This window comes from Leptopilina boulardi, unplaced genomic scaffold, assembly GCF_019393585.1.
Source record: "Leptopilina boulardi isolate dan_hultmark-lab unplaced genomic scaffold, ZJU_Lbou_2.1 LbouV2_90, whole genome shotgun sequence".
NCBI lineage: Eukaryota > Metazoa > Arthropoda > Insecta > Hymenoptera > Figitidae > Leptopilina > Leptopilina boulardi.
Genome location: NW_026138039.1, coordinates 168,245 through 188,489, shown reverse-complemented (window position 1 = coordinate 188,489; position 20,245 = coordinate 168,245). Strand labels below are relative to the sequence as shown.

At 26.7% G+C, this 20,245-nt stretch overlaps 1 protein-coding gene across 4 annotated transcripts in view; it reads right to left on the bottom strand.

Moving 5' to 3' along the window:
* Positions 1 to 2,376: 2,376 nt before the first annotated feature.
* LOC127290857 (PX domain-containing protein kinase-like protein) overlaps positions 2,377 to 20,245 on the bottom strand; it is a 96,752-nt gene continuing 78,883 nt past the window's right edge. For 3 of the 4 annotated variants that reach the window (XM_051319657.1, XM_051319660.1, XM_051319658.1), the window contains 2 exons: positions 18,506 to 18,662; positions 2,377 to 4,866 (listed from right to left, as the gene is read on the bottom strand). In XM_051319657.1, coding sequence (XP_051175614.1) covers positions 4,676 to 4,866; positions 18,506 to 18,662 — 348 coding nt within the window. In that variant the 3' untranslated portion in view covers positions 2,377 to 4,675. Of the gene's footprint in view, positions 4,867 to 18,378; positions 18,424 to 18,505; positions 18,663 to 20,245 lie in introns of all 4 variants that reach the window. The other variant, XM_051319659.1, reaches the window with a different exon arrangement.

Below are 20,245 nucleotides of genomic sequence, written 5' to 3'. Positions count from 1 at the left end.
TAAATTATTGATTTTTTAAATTATTATTCAAATTTTTAATATTGGATATTGGACTTACTAAATTACTAAATAAATAATATTAAAATAATTTTTGCAACATCGTAAACGACGTAGTAAACGACGTAGTTTGCTATCCCAAATTCCGCTTTCATTTACGACGTCGATTACTATGTCGTTTTCTACGTCATTTACTACGTCGTTTACTACGTCGCAAACTACTTAGAATACGATGTCGTAAACGAGGTCGAAATTTTTAACTGGGTATTGCTCTAAAGTTAATATACAAAATGTCGTTTTTTGTCACTTAACCCTCCGTCCGACACCCGGGTCCAGCCAGACCATTTTCGATTTTAAACGTTAATTAAATATACTTCTAGTTTTGCTAGAGACTTGTGATTCCGGGCAGCTTTATAAAATTTTAATAACTAACAATGTATAAAAGAACAAAGTAAAAAGTTGAGTTAAATAAAATGTTATCAGAATAATATAAATAAATTTTGATCAAAACTTGGATTTTAGCTGAACCATAGGTGTCAGACGGAGGGTTAAACTTATTTTTTAGTGAAAAATTAAAATTCTGGAGTATTTTCGACTTCAGATTCGTAATCTGTGTGAAAAAATTTATGAAAATCGATTTCCAGGTTACCTATCGATTATTTATTACCATTAAATTAAATATTAAGATATACTTAACCTCGCTTCCCTGGCGGATTGGGTAAACCGAGTTGTAACCGAATTGGGTTAGGATTCGGTTACGATTCGGTTACGTTTCGGGTCCTTGTAAAATATTGTCGTTAATCGACGAAATATGTTGTAAATAACTATTAGGAATGGTTAATAGACATTTAGAGTGCTTATTTATGCAATAATAAGAATAAATTAAGATATAATTACTTCATAATAAGTGTTTTAAGTTTACAGTGCATACAATTGTTGAGTTACCATATATGTATATTACCATCAGCGGCAGCTGTGATGCGCGCGTTAAACACTAGATGGCGTTCAAGATTACTTTGTGAATGAATTTCTAAAATTAAACCGTTGAGTGTCAAATGTGTAAGTGAATATAAATTTTAAAAAAATAGATCGATTTATTAAAACAACTTTTTTCATTTGTACAAATAAAAAAAAAATTTTATTATGAACAAAAATTTTTTTAATAAAAAATTTTTTTTTCTGTCAAAATTAATCTTTCTCCTTTCATTGAGAAAAGAAATTTTTTTATTCGGAAAATTTTTTTTTTTTCAAAATTAATAATTATTTCTTATTTTATTGAGAAAAAAAGTTTCTTTTGTGTCATAATTACTTTTTCTCATTTCATTGAAAAAATAAAATTTTTTATTAAGAAAAATATTTGTTTGTGTAAAAATTAATCTTTTCATTTTATTGTGAAAAAAGAATTATTATTAAGAAAAAAATTTTTTTAGGGAAAAATAGATTTCTTTGTGTCACAATTAATTTTTCTCATGTCATTGAGAAAAAAAAATTTTATTGAGAAAATTTTTTTTTCATATTTGTAGAAATGAAAAAAGTTGTTTTAATTAATCGATCTATTTTTTTAATACTTATATTCACTTACACATTTGTCACTCTAAAGTTTAATTTTAGAAATTCATTCACAAAGTAATTTTCAACGCCATCTACTGTTTAAAGCCCGTATCACAGCTCCCGCTGATGGTAATATACATATATGGTAACTCAACAACTGTATGCATTGTACACTTAAAACACTTATTATTGAGTAATTATATCTTAATTTATTGTTATTATTGTATAAATAAGACAATATTTTACAAGGAACCGAAACGTAACCGAATCGTAACCCAATTCGGTTACATCTCGGTTTACCCAATCCGCCAGGGTTAACACTACAACTACCGAAGATCCTGCATACCTATAGAACTACCACCGGGACATTTTGTCTAATGATTCATTTATGTTTTTTTTATTAACATTTACAAATTAGAAAAATAAAATAATACTATTATAAAATAAAACGCAAATGAAAAAATAATTTTCAATCAACTTAGAGTAATACTTTTAAATTTTCTTTTGGTGAAACACTTCTTTCATTTGTGAATGTTTTTTTCTATTTAAAGGAGAGTCCAGAATACGGGTTTCTGAACGTTGACGCGTTGATAGCGACGCGTCGGTCTTATGGGACATCAATGGGAGAGACAAAGACAGAATGATACGTCGACGTTCAGAAACCACTTATTCTGGACTCTCCCTAACACATTGTGTTGAATAAAATAAAAACCACCTAAGCGACGCTTTAAGGCTTAAAAAATAATGAATTTGATATAAAAGCTTTTCGTTTTATGTACCTTTCAAATAAGTACTTACTGGGTGAGGATCAGAAATAAGTTAAGTGTATATTGGTATTCCTAATATATTCTTACAGTATAATAATATAGTAATCACATAGGTAACATTCTGCTTCGTATGTATATTTATATGCACAATTTGATAATATTTTATACTTAGCTTTCACATACTACTTTAATATTTTTAATTAATCTTTCTCTGTAACTAAAAAACGCGCGCATCACATTAATAAAAAATGGCTGAGCAGCTTTCTAATTTTTTTTTATCATCTTTAACAGTTGTCAACTTCATACGTTTATATTTTACAGGCGCTATGGCAATTGGAACATTTTATTCCAACATGAAAATACGAGTATAGGAATAGATGATGCTTAGATATTTACAAAAGAACTTACCACTTTTTAGCGGCATATTAATATTTTCTTGTATATATTTTTATGTTGCTTATTAAAATTTGTTATTTTTATTTCCCATAATCTCACATCTATTGTCTCCATGCATGAATAATAATAAGAAAATTTTAGTAACAAGTAGAGATGTATTTCTTTGTTTTATTTGTTAATTGTAATAATTGAATTTATTGTAGTTAGAAAAATTTTTAAATTCGAGTAGTCAAATCTGATATGTGTATTTTAACAATAAATATTTATTTTCAATTAATTAAGCATTAACAAGCCTTTTTGAACATAAGTACTTCTAAAAACTAAATGTTGCATATTGTAATTTGTACTTAACAATAACAAAGCATATAAATAATTGAAATATAAAATAATAAAAAAATTTTTTTATAGACAATAAATCATGTTTAAACATACAATAATTTTAGAATAAAATTCCACATAAGAGGGCCTATATTCAAACTGAAACATTTTGAACAAACTGTTTTACAAATTAATGTCCAGTAATTATCGACGTAATAAAGAGGTGGATATCGTTATATTAATTTCAAAACTATTTCAAAAATTATTCTTGCCTACTTTCAAGTTAAATATTTTAATTTTTTAGGTTCTACGTAAATACTGGAATCTCGGTATAACGAGAAGTTGAGAACCATAAACATTTGATGTGGCGAAGGCGAGAGGGGATCCAACCACAAGACTAGTTTTTATTGAATATCAATTTTTAACCTACGAATTAATTATTATGTAAATAATAAAAAAAATAAATTACTTGTTTTATTCGAAACTTTTTTAAAATTATTATTTACGTTGTTTGTTGAACAGGAGGAATCTGAGATGATCCCATTTTAAATTTTGTAATAAAATGCACTTAAATATAATAGTAAATAACAAAATTTTGGAGCAACTCGTTATAACAAATGCTCGTCATAGCGAGATTCGAGTGTACTTAAGATACAATCTTAATTAAATACTCGTATATGTTAATTTTCTTTACATTATTTTTATTTTAAAAACTTACGATTTATTCAAAATATTTTTTTAAAAAAAGTTAGCAGACTGAATTAGATTTATGAAAATGTCGAAATTTTGAAACTTATGTGTAGAGCTGTACAAAGTTATGTTTAGAATCATGGATGTTTTCTTACAAGGATGTAGACAACCATTAAAATACTTGCTTTTCAACAAATTATAATTAATTCTGAATCTAAATATTAATTTTTAATAAATTATAAAATAAAAAATCTTTGTAAAACAAAGAAAACATCTTACAGAAAACAATTGCATCTCTTTGACTGTATAAAATTTATGTAATGATTTAATCACAGCTGCGATATAAAAGAGATGATAAAAATGTAGAGAACCTATCAAGCTTAGTAAACTTTATCAGATTTCTGTTGATAGGCAATTTAATATTAACACATGTATCTTAAAATTTTAAAATTACACTTTAGAATTTTTTTATTTATAAATGGCTGAGAGAATATTTATTCGTGCATGGAGGAACAATTAATGGAAAAGATCTTAATAACTAAAAAGCAACAAATTGAACTATTTATTGCACATTCATTGGAAAACATACCTTAAAGCAACTTATCATAACAGCTCTAAACTCGAGAAACTGTTCATCTCTCACTATACAAAAATTGAGCAGTCTTAAAATTTCTCTCATAAAAGAATCTGGATATTAACAACGAACTATCTTAAAAAAAGTGAATGCACATAATTATTTGAACTGTATGATGATCCTTAAAAATTATTAGAACAAGTACAGTCATAATTTTCGAGCCAGTCGACATCACTATTGAATAATACAATCACTCTAGGAATGGAATAAAAAATATTTGTATCATCATTATAAAGCTTATGACACCAGCGAGAGAAACTTGGTTGTGTCCTAAACTTGGAGTGCGTCTAAGCTAAAAGACTGGTTTAATATTCAACTAACGTCAATGGACACCATTGGCAACTTTGCGAAGTTTAGATTTGTCGAACATACAGATGCTTCCGAGAAGAGCGGTACGTTCATTCGATGGCGCCACATTTGGAAGATTAGTGCCAAAAGACGTGGATGATACCGGCAATGGAGGCGGAGCCGGCGCTTTCCTTGATTCAGGGTTGGTCTGCAGATCTGATGAACCTTCAACACAAAATAATCCATAAACCTTTTACTCACTTCTTGTTCGAAACTGAAACTCAAATAATTGCTAATAGTGTATAAGCAATCGTTGTTTACATTGGCGTTTGCAGCATGCCAACATCAAAGTAAACTATTTGGCTGCTTTGGGCCCGTTTTAATTACTATACTTTTTATTACAAAGACGGGAGAAAGAGTTGAGCTATTGGACGGTCACATGTTGGAAAGGGTAAAATTCTGAAATTATACCCCTACTAGAGGACACACACTTAGTGTTTTAGTCCTTCCCACACTTTCTCCCACCTACACACCTGTTTTTAATGAAGAAAAAATTGGTCCCCGATGCCGAAAAAAATCTCTTTGAATATTTTGAATCTCTGTACCCTAAATAAACAAAATTTCAAAGATTCAAAATCGTAACCGATCGTAATAACAAAAATAATACATTACTACAATTTTTGGCAATAAAAGTTGGATGATCAATATTTTAATTTTAAATCCATACTGTCAACAAAAATAATAAGAGAGTATTTTTATTAGAACACCGCAGATGTAAACATTAGATTATCGGAATTTTCTACCATTTCTTATTCTTATTAATATACGCAACATTAGTTACTGCTATTGCAATTTGTATTTGTACCGTGTAAGAAAATAAATGATAAAAAGTTGGTTAAAATTAGTTCAAAGTTTTGTAGATGTGGTTGATTTATTTTTAATCTATTTAAAAATGACTTATTACTACAAGTTAATTCACGCGTGTTGTCATGATTAAAATAAAAAAGAATTTATGCCTTATGTGGTAGAAAAATTGTTTGCAATGACAGTAATTTAGAAACTTTTTTTATCACAGAAAATCAAGAAAAGCTGATCCAGAATAAAAATTTTTCTTTAAATAATTTAAAATTTCCAACGATAGAGTTGCCGTTAATATGTTCAGATAATATTTTTTGACAATTTAGGGGATGTAGGGGCAAAACGGAATAGTTGCCAATATTCAAACATTAATGGACCAATAATGGTCATATTGCACATAATGTGGAACCAATATGACAGTTTTCAAGTTGTAAAAACATTGAAAAAATATTTAAAAATTACTGTTACTGTTCTAAAATTTTGATAAAGATTCAGCAAGGGCTGTCTTAAAAGTGTTACCTCTTAAAATAAGACATCTATTCGGCCTTAAAATAAGACTTTCTTTTTACAGTGTTAAGAATAAAAAATATTTTGCATGTATTTTTAGGTAATAATCTTGCAATAACCATACCTTTTATAACCATTTTATAGTTGTTACAAAACAGTTCCAGAACTGTTACAAATACATTTGTAACTATGTTCTAGATCTGTTACAGAATCTTACATATCCGCTGAGTACGACATTTTGCGTAACCAGTGATTCACAGGTTCTTAACCAGTTACAGAACCTGTAACAGTGTTTGCTGGGTAGTCTCAATTAGTACTAAAAGAAAAAAAATCAGAGATGCAATTGCAGATGGACTTACACTTTGGCGTGGAATACATCATATGTATAATAATATTCTTATAAAATATTTAATATAATATAACTAACTAAAAATTTAGTTATATTTAACTTTATCTTATAAGAATATTATTATATATAAGAATAGTGTGATGTAAAAAAAATTGGTAAGTCTCAACAAATTGCAAGTCTTATAGTAATTTTTTACGCAAAAAATTTAAAAATTACTTAAATATAAAACAAAGCAAATATTAAATTTCTAATAAATATAAATTATAAAAATTTACAAAATTCAAAACTTTTAAAAGTTCTCAAATTAATTTTAACCTACCCAAAATGACTAAATTTTGCAATTCGACTAAGTTTAATTACTATATAGATTCGAGCAAACTGTATATTAATTCTTTGTTGAATATCAAAAAATTTATGTTTTGGTCACGTTTCAATATCGAATATTATTGAAATTCTATGTTATATAATATTCAAATATTAAAAAAATTGATGTTAGCATAAAAATTGACAATATTACATTGCAAGGCATTATTAATAAAAAAAATTCAAATATGAATCTTACAACAAAAAGGATCAAACCCCAGCAAACACTGTTACAAATTTTTTGAGAACATGTTCTGTAACTGGTTAACCCCTTCGCAGTCGAGACCTAAATCCCATAAGTGGGCCCCAAATGTCACTAACTTTTTGAAAAACTAAAATTTGTGCAAACGTGTATACTACTATATTTGAGGTTGCTGATTGCAAATCTCGCATCAAATAGTGTAATTTTATGTTTTTTTTTGTCGCTGAATCCGAATCTAAAGTCAGAATTGTTAGATTCGCTCAAATTTTTGAGATAATTGCAAAAAAACGCAAGTAACAAAAAACTCAAAATCAGTTTTTTGGAATTATCTTCAAAATTTGAGCCAATCTGTCAATTCTGACTTCGAATTCGGATTCAGCATGAAAAAATACATAAAACTGAACTATCGTAGTGTTTCGGCAAAAAAAAATTTCTTTGAGCTAAAATCGCCAAGAACTAATGAAAATTCTGAATTAGGGGCACAGATAATTTTTTTTGCCGAAACACTACGATAGTGCATTTTCATGTATTTTTTCACGCTGAATCTGAATTTGAAGTCAGAATTGACAGATTGGCTCAAATTTTGAAGATAATTCCAAAAAACTGATTTTGAGTTTTTTGTTACTTGCGTTTTTTTGCAATTATCTCAAAAATTTGAGCGAATCTAACAATTCTGACTTTGGATTCGGATTCAGCGACAAAAAATACATGGAATTACACTATGGCAGTGACATTCAAACATTTTTTAACTTTTTGATTTTATTTTTCTTTCTGAGCAATTTTTTGATTTCATCTCAAAAATAAAAGCCAATCTGATAATTCTGACTTCGGATTCAGCGTGAAAAAATACATGGAAATAGACTAGTGTAGCGTCTCGCCCAAACAGCTTTTTATTTTTTGTGTGCCTGTGTAATTTAAGTAAATTATTTATTCCCTAAATTAACTAATTAATTGGAGGGCAAGGATTCATAATCAATTGAATCTTACACATTAACGAATTGATCGCCTATTGCAATGAATTTGAGATATATGTATCTTCAAGAGACTTACGAATTGCTTTTGTTACCACTTAGCCCCTTCACTGTTATTGACCTCTATAGAGGCATAAAAATGTCGTGCCACCAGTGTGCATGACCGCTATAGTGGCATCTCAAAAAAAATAAGTAGACACAAAATGATAAATTATCGATAGTTTACTTCAATATTTTAATAATCTTTTACTTCATGTGTGTTAGGTTGGGTTAGGTTATATGTAAGCGTATTACATGTATTGTGCATGTTATGTTCACATTTTACCCAACTATTGACTGAAATTTAAGCTTTAAAAGGTGAAACTCTGCAATGTTTTGAATACATTCTCCTACATTTTTAGACTACATTTTATTCAAATGTGGTTTGATAATTAACTCACAGTTTTATATTCTTTTCAAAGTGTTGCTGAAATTTTATGAAGTTTATTTTAAAAATTCATCAGTTTATTTTCACCTACTAAAAATTTATTTTGAATTACAGTTGGTGAAACTTTGTTCAAAAGCGCATGTGTAGCCATTTTATCCAACTTTTTGAGTAAACTTTATACAAAACATTTTCTCAGTGTGTTACATCTTGTTATATAACAAATATTTAACCATTACGTATTCGTGTTTGCTGGGATAGTATTAAGAAAACAATCTTCAAGTTAACGAAAAACTTTTATTGTAATTTAGATAATCTTAAGAGTTTAGAAAATGTATGTAAAATTAAGTACAACGAAGCTCTGTTTAAAGTGGAATGCAGCCCACATAGCACCATTCTTTCCAGAAAATTTCCAGGAAACTATCCGAGGTAAGTGCTGAGGTCCAAAAACATAAATACAGGGTCATAATTTGTGAAATCAGCACAGAAACCTGTTATAATTCTACTTTACTAATATTTAATTTGCATAAAAAATTACAACGCGAAAAATCGGAAAATAAAATCTAGATGCTGATAAATAAGCAAACGATTATATTTGAGCCTCTGGATTGTAGAAGGGAACGTAAATTTTTTCGGCCGGAAAACGAAATCCCCTTGACACACAAAATTCATTTTTCAAATTTTAATATTTTCGAGCATATTCTTATACAGAATTCGATTGCGCATCTTTTTTTTAATAAAAAACTTTGCATCTTTTTCGGGTTCTGAAATAAAAGAGAAAAACTGGTTTTTTGGGAACGTAAAATTTAATTGTTTTTTTGACTTCAACTCGCGCTAGCTCAGTCAATTTTACGAATTTATTAATTTTGCAAAAAACCATAAAGGAGGAACCATTTTTGACTAAAAATTCAACTTTTATGCATAGTTAATAACAATTAAAATGCTTTGATCAAAAATTTTATTTTTTCTACGCATTTCTTTATTAAATAAAAACAAATTTATACAAAAAAAGTTGAAAAAAGTTCTAGGATATTTATTAATTTTTGAAAAAACCATAACGGCGGAACCATTTTTGAATAAAAATTCAACTTTTATGCATAGTTAACACAGGCGTAACTACTATACCGCGAAACTCTGCATTGCAGGGGGCTCCAGAGTCCAGGGGGCCTCGAAAAACTACGCGAAAGAAATTTTTTTTGTGACATGAAAAATAAAATTTTTTAGTGATAGTAAAAAAAAATTATTTAATTTAAATTTTCTTTCAAAAATTGTGAGACAATTTTTATTATATATAATATACTTTACACTTTTTTAAAGTGAAAAATGATAAGTGAATGAAAAAAATTAAATTAAATTTTGACATTAATTTTTTCCATGCACTTTCGTGATTTTTTGTCCGAAATATACAGCCAGCGCTATCGTGGCGATGGTTGACAGCTTCGTTAGCTTTAACTCCAGCAGTCAAGACTGTCACAGGTGTTATTATATTGTATTGATAACAATAATCTATGGCAATAAAATCTACATCGTCTAATTGAAGAAAAAGTTTGTTTAATATATTTGTTCTTATTAAAAAAGGATTTTTTTAAATTTTGCACACTTTCGTACGTTTATTACATTATTAGTCACAAATCCTATAACAAACAAAAACAGTAAGTATAATGAACTAAAATTACCTAATTAAAATATTCTTATTATATAATTAATTCATGATTCTTTTGTTTTCATGTTTATTTCGCACTAATAATTTTTTTAAAAAAATATATTTAATGGAAAAATCTGTTTATTATATACATCTGACTTACATAATAAATTGTGCATTTAAAATGAATTTAGGTTATGTCGTCGAAAAAGAAATATGAAAGTGGTGCTCAAAAGCGAAAAAATCAAAAAGAATTCGAAGAACATAAAAAAAAATTAATAAAGATTGACAGTTTTTTTGAAAAATTTCCACCTGCTGAAAGTGAAATTATTGAAACCAATGTTAGGTCAAAAGTAGAACATGTAGAAATGCAAGTAAGTCGTAAAAGCTGCGTTCGAATATTTATAAATTATTGTGAAATTGATTCAAAAAGAACAACAGGTTAAAATATAAATATGTATAAATATGTATTTATCTAATAGGATGAAGGAACAGCAGTTTGTGTTGAAGAAAGCACATGTTGTAATTCAATGACAAATGAAACAAGAAAATTTGATGAAGAAAAGAAACAAATTTCAGAAAATGTTTTTTCGCCTGAAATTACGAAAATTAATCATTTTGATTTAGAGTCTTGTCCACTTATTTCACAAAATACAGTGTTTGAACGGGTAAGAATTGATTATGTAACTTCTGATTATTAGTAAAAAAAGAGAAAATCCTTAGTTCTATTCATTTATTGAAAAATTAACGGCAATTATTAGTTTCTGCTTAAGATTTGTAATTCCCTTTTATATACCTACAGGATATGAGCTCTGAAAATCAAGTCTGTAGCATTAATAAAGATTGTAATAATTATCTAGTGGAAGCTGATCGTAACAAAAATATTATGAATAGTTTATTAACTGAGCAGTTTCCAACTGATAGAGGGTTTTACGAAAATAAAGATCTTTCAGATTCAGTTAAACAATTTATAATAGAATATGGACCATGTAGGCCAGAGGGACCATTTCCAAAAGATCCGACTCAAGAAAACAGGCATTTTTCTACCTCATATTACTCCATTACGAATAATTGTGGATAAACTATTCAAAGATTCTGGTTGTGTTATTATACCCTATTTTGGATGCTGTTTATTGTGAGCCATGCTGGCTGTTTTCTGAATCTGCCCATAATAATGATCAATGGCGATCAGGTATTAGATGCTGGCAAGGTTTATCGAAAAAAGTTAAAGACCATAGCAGTTCTAAAACTCATTTTGTGGCATGCAGTGTTCACAATCAATGGAAGCAAAATAAAACGATAAATAAAGAAAACGAAGACCTAATAAAGCGAGAAGAAACTTTTTGGAGGATGGTTTTAAAGCGTTTGTTCGACATAACTTTAACATTGGTGACCAATTGTTTACCTTTGCGTGGACATGTAGAGGATGTAAAAAGTAATTATAATGGAAATTTTTTGATGATGGTCAATTTTCTTACAAGGTACGACGACGTTTTAAAACAAATAATTACCATGCCAAAAGGCTCAATAAAATATTTGAGCCCAAAGATCCAGAATGAAATGATAGATTGTTTGGGCAAGGAATTGTATCAAATTTTAACTGATGAAATATTATATAATATCACAGATATGGACGATATAGCTGATATATTTTCTTTTTGGAACCGAAAAATTTCAGAAATCAATTTGAGACTAAAATTTTTTTGCCGCTGAAAAACTACAACTTCGATATTCTGAAGATTTAAATAAAGAATTTCCTTTCCAAGCTATAAATGCAATCTCCTTTTTGAAAAATGAAAGAGTTGAAGAGATATCAACAGTAAGGAAGTTTTCTACACACTATTGGTCAAATATAGTCTTATGGAAAGTGATTTTTCTGAAATAATAACTGCACTCAGAATCTACTTAACTCTGCCTGTAACAGTAGCTTCCTGCGAAGATCATTTAGCAAATTAAATATAATACAAAACTACTTGCGTAATAAGCATGAGTCAAAACAAATCTCACACTACTTTCAATTGAACGCGAAAGTGCAAAAGACTTGTTAATCGATGATATTAATAAATTCGCTAAACTTAAAGCTAGGCGCATTGACGTGTGATTCAAGTTAAAATAATGACAATTATAATTATTATTATAATAAAAATAATTCAATAAAAAAGTTAATAGTTATTTATTAATAATCATTAACAAAAAATATTAAAGTATAAATAAAATCTATCTTACATTTACATGATTTTTATCAACATTAATGAATTTAAACAGAAAATCCTCCCCTTAAGAGGGCCTCCAAGGGAATTTTGCAGGGGGGCCTACTTGTACCTAGTTACGCGTCTGATAGTTAATAACAATTAAAATGCTGTGATAAGAAATTTTATTTTTCCTACGTGTTTCTATATTAAATAGGAACAAATTTATACAAAAAAAGTTTAAAAAAAGTTCTAGGATATTTATTAATTTTGGAAAAAAACATAACGGCGGAACCATTTTTGACCAAAAATTCAACTTTTATGCATAGTTAATAACAATTTAAATGCTTTGATCAAAAAAAAGTTGAAAAATAGTTCAATTTTCATTCAAAAGCGGTGCGGCGCCATGGTTTTTCGAATAATTAATTAATATACTACAAGTTTTTTGCAACTAATATGGTAGAAAATTGTTTGTATTTAATATAGAAATAGTGGCGCCACCATGGTTTTTCGAATAATTATTTAATATTCTAGAACTTTTATGCAACTTTTTTGCGGGAAATTGTTTATTATTAGTTTAAAAACAAATGGAATGAATAATAATTTTTATCAGTGTATCTTAATTGTTATTAATTTTTTTATTGATGTTGGATTGTTTAATGAAAAATTATTTCTAGTTTCTATGTATTATCAGTTTTAATTTATTTTCTAAAATTTTTTTTTGTCTATAATGTTACGATTTATTGTTAATATGTAATATTAACTTATTAATATATAATAATTAAAATTAACTAATTATTTGTATTATTTTAACATTTTGCAAATTTTAATTTATATATATATATATATCCCAGTTGAAAATTCCGACCACGTTTACGACGTCGTATTCTAAGTAGTTTGCGACGTAGTAAACGACGTAGTAAACGACGTAGAAAACGACATAGTAAACGACGTCGTAAATGAAAGCGGAATTTGGGATAGCAAACTACGTCGTTTACGATGTCGTTTACTACGTCGTTTACGATGTTGCAAAAATTATTTTAATATTATTTATTTAGTAATTTAGTAAGTCCAATATCCAATATTAAAAATTTTAATAATAATTTTAAAAAAAATTTATTTTTATTATTTTTTAATAGTTATTATTATTATTTTATTTTTAATATTTTAATTAAAATAAAAAAATGGTCATCAAAATATTAGTGAAACCATTTCTTCCAAAAAAGAATTTGTCTCAAATCCAATAAAGGAGAGACATCGGGCAGAAAAAAATTTCGACAAAAAAAAAATTTTCGATCACTGCTTATATACCAATCTAATGGCACCTCAACTGCGAGAAACAGTTATGATGTTCGCCCTCCCTGTGGCGTTGAGCGAACTTAAGTCCAGAGCTGAGCCATCAGCGCAGCGCGGAAACATTTGAAAAATTTGATTTTATTAGATATTTTATTTTAAATATGACAAATAATTAACTTAATAAATAATTAATGTTATAAATAATTATTAATAACATAATGTCATACTTAATAATTCGTTAATTAATTATTTTTAACGAAAATTTGACAAAAAAAAAATTTGTTGGCCAAAAAAAATATTACCATTAAAAAATAATTTTTTTGTTAAATTTTCGTAGTAAAAAAAATTTTTTTAAGACAATTATTTGTGACCTAAAAAAATATCACGATGAGAATATAATTAACAAAAAAAATTACTCGTAGCACAGAAAAAATTTCACCATGAGAAAATAATTTTTTTAAAATTTTATTTGTAAAAAATTTATTGGTAGCTCAAAAAAAATATCACGATGAGAAAATAATTTTTTGTCAAATTTTCTCTGTAAATAAATTAATTAACTAAATAACGTACCGTAAAACGGGGTTATTTCGCTCATTGCGGGTAAATTCGCTCACCCACTTTTATGCTTTATTTCAGCTTTAAAATAAAGTTTAATACCTTTATTAGCAGGTAAAAATGTTAAATTTGTTAATAGAAATACTAAATTTTAGTTTTTAATCAAATTTAAAGCAAAAAAATGGGTGAGCGACTTTACCCGCACTGAGCGAAATAACCCTGTTTTATGGTAATTATTAGTTACTTAATTTTTTACTACGAAAATGTAACAAAAAAATATTTGTAGTACAAAAATAATATCAAGATGAGAATTTTAATTATTTTTAAATTTTCTCTGTAAAAAAAATATTTTGTGGCCTAAAAAAATTATCACGATAAGAAAATAACTTTTTTGTCAAATTTTCTCTCCAAAACAATTAATTCACTAAATACCGTAATAAATCGTTGTTTTTCTTACTACGAAAATTTACCAAAAATTTATTCGTAGCACAAAAGAATATCACAATGATAAAATAATAATTTTTTTTCAAATTTTCTTTGAAAAAAAGAATTCGTGTTTTTAAAAAAAATCACGATGAAAAATAATTTTGTTGTAAAAATTTCTCTGTAAAAAAATTTAACAAAAAAATTGTACGTAGCACAAAAAAATATTACGATGAGAAATTTACTTATTTTAAAATTTTCTCAGGAAAAAAATTATTTGTGGCCCAAATAAAATATTACCATTAAAAAATAATTTTTTTTGTCAAAATTTCTCTGTAAAAAAAATTAATTAAATAATTATATAATAATAAAATGTTTGGTCTGTCTTTCTGTCCTAACTTGAAGTTGGCCTTTTCTGATTTCACGTGTTTTTTTGAATAGTAATCTTATGACGTGTCAAATTTTGACAATTTTTTTCCAAATTTCGGAATAAGTTTCATTAAAATTCCAAATTCGAAAATTCAATTCACGAAGCTGAAGTACACAACGTTTACCAACGAAATTTTTTTTAAAGTTGTATATTAATTTAAAAATTGTATATTGATTCAAAAATTGTATACAAATACAAAAAATTTATGATGAGAAAAAAGATGCGCCAGGAAATTTCGTACAAGATAGTAATTTGAAAAAAAATTATTTTTAAGGTACCAGGGGCCAACGATTACCTATTAAATATTAATTATAAAAACACAGGCCTCGAATCAACTTAAAGACACAAAACAGTCGTTTTAGTCGATTTATATTCCAAAAAAAAGTGGATTTGTTTTTCATTTTAACAAAAATATTTTACAGATTTTTAAATAAAACTTTTTTTTTTAATAATAATCCTTTTCGAACGGTTAAAGTTGAAATTTTTAGAAATAATTAAATTTCAAAAGATATTGTTAATTTTCAAACAATTATTAAATTTTACAGAACTAAAAATAATTTATCAAACAATTTTTGGAAAACATTTTTTAAATTTAATTGAATTTTCAAAGATTTAAAATTGAGATTTTTGAAATTAATTGAAACTTTAAGTGTTTTGTAATTAAAATTTTAGATGATTTCACTAAAAATTTATTAGAAAATGCGGACAAAATACAATAATTTGAAAATCATTTTTAATTGAAAAATGGTTTCACATAGTTGAATTTTCAAAGAATATTATTAAAATAGTTAAAAATAATTGAATTTCCTTAGAGTTATAATTAAAAGTATTAAATTTAAAAAAAAAAAAATTTCGATGGAAAATTTTAGAAATTTTAGATGCTTTTAAATTCAAATTATTGAAAATTCAATTAATTTTGAATTCAAATTTTTGAGAATAATTAAATTTTATTTGATTTTAAATTTGGAAAATAATTGAATTTCAATTCATTTTGAATTGAAAATTTTGGGAAATAATTGAATTTTAATTGAAATTTTGGATAATAATTTAATTTAAGTTCATTTTTGATTGAAAATTTGGATAATTAATTTTGAATAGAAATTTTAGAAAATAATTGAATTTTATTTCATTTTAAATTGAAAACTTGGTAAATAATTAAATTTTAAATTGAAAATTTTGGATAATTATTGAATTTTAATTGATTTTGAATTAAAATTTCGGGTAATAATTGAATTTTAGTTTATTTTGAATTGAAATTTTTAAAAAATAATTCAATTTTATTGTGATATATTTTTTAAATTATAAACAATTGTTAAATTTCATAAAAATTTTAATTGAAAAATAATTTTGATATAATTGAATTTGTGATGTATTTAATTAAAATTATTAAAAATAATTAATTTAGTGAAGAATCATTTTAGTTCATTTGTTAAATAATTGAATTGAATAAGATCTGAAGAAGATCTACATTTTATACAAAAAAAATTTATTTTATTTACATTTCTTTCAAATGTAAAAAAAATGTCGCATTTTATTAAAATAAGTCGATAAAAGTCGTATTTTTGAAAAAAGTCGGAAAAAGTCGTATAATCCGAGGCCTGTAAACATATAATTTTCATTATTATCATTTAATATGTTATAATATTCTAATAAATTAAATTATTATTAATAATATTAATCTTTAATTTCTTTATAACAAATAATTAAATCCTCAATTTGGCGCGCTTGTGCGCGTTTAATTTTGCTAGTTACCTTGATAATTAGTTAATTAATTTTTTTACTACGAAAATTTAACCGGGTAATAAATGTATTAAACTTTATTTTAAAGCTGAAATAAACCATAAAAGTGGGTGAGCGAATTTACCCGCAATGAGCGAAATAACCCCGTTTTACGGTACGTTATTTAGTTAATTAATTTATTTACAGAGAAAATTTGACAAAAAATTATTTTCTCATCGTGATATTTTTTTTGAGCTACCAATAAATTTTTTACAAATAAAATTTTAAAAAAATTATTTTCTCATGGTGAAATTTTTTCTGTGCTACGAGTAATTTTTTTTGTTAATTATATTCTCATCGTGATATTTTTTTAGGTCACAAATAATTGTCTTAAAAAAATTTTTTTTACTACGAAAATTTAACAAAAAAATTATTTTTTAATGGTAATATTTTTTTTGGCCAACAAATTTTTTTTTTGTCAAATTTTCGTTAAAAATAATTAATTAACGAATTATTAAGTATGACATTATGTTATTAATAATTATTTATGACATTAATTATTTATTAAGTTAATTATTTGTCATATTTAAAATAAAATAAAATATCTAATAAAATCAAATTTTTCAAATGTTTCCGCGCTGCGCTGATGGCTCAGCTCTGGACTTAAGTTCGCTCAACGCCACAGGGAGGGCGAACATCATAACTGTTTCTCGCAGTTGAGGTGCCATTATATTGGTATATAAGCAGTGATCGAAAATTTTTTTTTTGTCGAAATTTTTTTCTGCCCGATGTCTCTCCTTTATTGGATTTGAGACAAATTCTTTTTTGGAAGAAATGGTTTCACTAATATTTTGATGACCACTTTTTTATTTTAATTAAAATATTAAAAATAAAATAATAATAATAACTATTAAAAAATAATAAAAATAAATTTTTTTTTAAATTATTATTAAAATTTTTAATATTGGATATTGGACTTACTAAATTACTAAATAAATAATATTAAAATAATTTTTGCAACATCGTAAACGACGTAGTAAACGACATCGTAAACGACGTAGTTTGCTATCCCAAATTCCGCTTTCATTTACGACGTCGTTTACTATGTCGTTTTCTACGTCGTTTACTACGTCGTTTACTACGTCGTTTACTACGTCGCAAACTACTTAGAATACGACGTCGTAAACGTGGTCGGAATTTTCAACTGGGATATATATATATATATATATATATATATATATATATATATATTATAAGCTGAAACATAACCCCTTTTCTAATTAAAAAAATTAAAATTTAATTTATATTGTACTCTTTTCATATATAAGAGTTGGTATGTTTTTATGTTAAAATGTATAAATAACTTTATTTTTAATGTAATTTATTGAATTATATATCTATTATCATTTGTGCTATTCACCACTTGCGACGCCTATGCAAAACAGCTTGCGTGGCGCTGCGAGTGTTTTGTGAGACGAATTGAGACGTCTCATACTTCAGCTACATTGATAAGTTGAAGGTTACATAAAGATTTTTAAATAATTCATCAGTTTGTAAAGTTTTGCCATGATTTGGGTATCCGATGAATTGTAGAGAAAAAATACAAAACTAAAAAATTAGTTATTACAACAACAATAACAAAATATAAATGGAAGTTATTAAAAATATTCTATTAGAAACTAAGAAAGAATTTTCAGTATTAAGCGATTAAAATTCGTATTTGGCTTAAAAAATACTATTTAACAATAATGAAAAATACAAGAGTGGAAATGAAGAATGAGACTTTCATATATAAATCAAATGACCTACGTGAAATCAACGATCGAAGTGTTTGCCATCAACTTTTGTGCCCAGCTTGTTGACAAAGATGAAAACATTGATGATTTTAATTTTAAAAAAAACATCATACGATGCAGAATATATTTTAAAAACGTACCATGGGAGGGAGGTGTCACAGTTCCGACACTCGTAGCTGTAGAAGTGCTTGTTGGACTGTCAGATCTCTCTGGACTTTTCCCATTCACTTGCTTTGTCCCATTTGTTCCCAACTGGTTTAAAGAACGTTGCTCTTGGGCTAGTTTTTGTTCCTTTTTCTTTAACAAAAAATAAAAATCAGTACATAAGTATATACACAAATCTTGCAAAGAAATTAGATTAAAGAATATCAACGAACAGTATGTGTCAGAGAATAATAAATTTCAAAAACCAATCCTTAAGGAAATAGTGCACTTTAATTAATATATTAATATATTAATATTATATAAGTGATAAAATTCCTGTAGCGTAGTAAATGAAAAAAAAGTTGATCGGATCGGGCTCTAACTTGCACATAGTTTAGCCCTAGAGGTGAATACTTTAACCACGAAGTATTGTTAGTGTTCAAAATTGCTCATTTTCTAATTGATACATTTTTATAATTATGACGCAATGCCGCGTTAATCTCAACACCAAAGTTAGGCATCGAATTTAACAGCTGATTAGCGGGAAATTCACACCAACGCATTCTCACTCTCCTAACTTTACACGGAAAAGCACAAATACACTCACCAAATCACCACGCGCGCAACACACACAACCAACGTGCGGTGTGTCCACTTTTCAGTAATCTCAAAAGCATTGTACCGGAACAGTATTTCTCACCGGCTATTTTGCGATTAACGAGCATTAATGAACTAAACATTAAATCAATTATTATTCTCATTAAATAAACTCAAATCGGTTTTTCTCAAAGTAATTATGTTCCCAAAATTATACTTAATATATTGGTAAAAACTCAACATAAATTTCCATTGTGCTTGACTACAGCGTGGTCAAGCCATTTTTACACTTGTGTCCTCAACTTCGTGTAATTTTATAATAAACTGAGAATTTTTGTAATTTTACATAAAGAGAATTTATTTCCTCCATTCACTCCTCATTAATAAAAGCGGCAAATCTCAAACAGTTAGGTTTTTTCAAAAACTGTAGGAGAGGGAGGGGGTTGATTTTTTTTGAAAAAGGACCCCGCACTAAATACATAGAAATTGGCTTACCGTTAAATTTGGCTATATTTTGAGAATTTTTAGTTAAAAGTGTTCTGATTGAAAAAAAAATTGTCCGGAGGTCACTGAATTAATTTTTTTAATTATAGTTTTTTATAATATTCGAAGAAACAAAGACTTTCGAACAAGTGATTTGCCCCCAAGTTCATTAGGCGCAGCGTTGTTTCGACATTTTTTTAGCTAAACTATTTATTCAGTGACCTCCGGACAATTTTTTTTTAATCAGGACACATTCAACTAAAAATTCTCAAAATATAGCCAAATTTAGTGCGGGGTCCTTTAAACAGTGAATTTTTGAAGACTTGTAACTTTTAAACAGAAAGATGAAGAAAAATTTGACCTATATGTTATCGAAAGGTTTTTTCCTGCTCTTTCGAATGGTACAAAAAAATTTTCAAAGAATTCAAAATTTAAACCTTTTTTTGAAAATTAAAAATTTTTTTGACTTTTTTTTCTGTTCGGTCTTTTTTATTTTTTTTTTTTTTTGAAACTAAAAATGTATATTTTCACCACAAAAAATCGACAGATAAAATTCTATAGGGGAGGATGGGAATATACCAAAAAAAAAATTTTTCATTCGGTCAGTTCCGTAGAAAACGAGATTAAAGTGTCAAAAAATCGTTTTTTTAGCACTT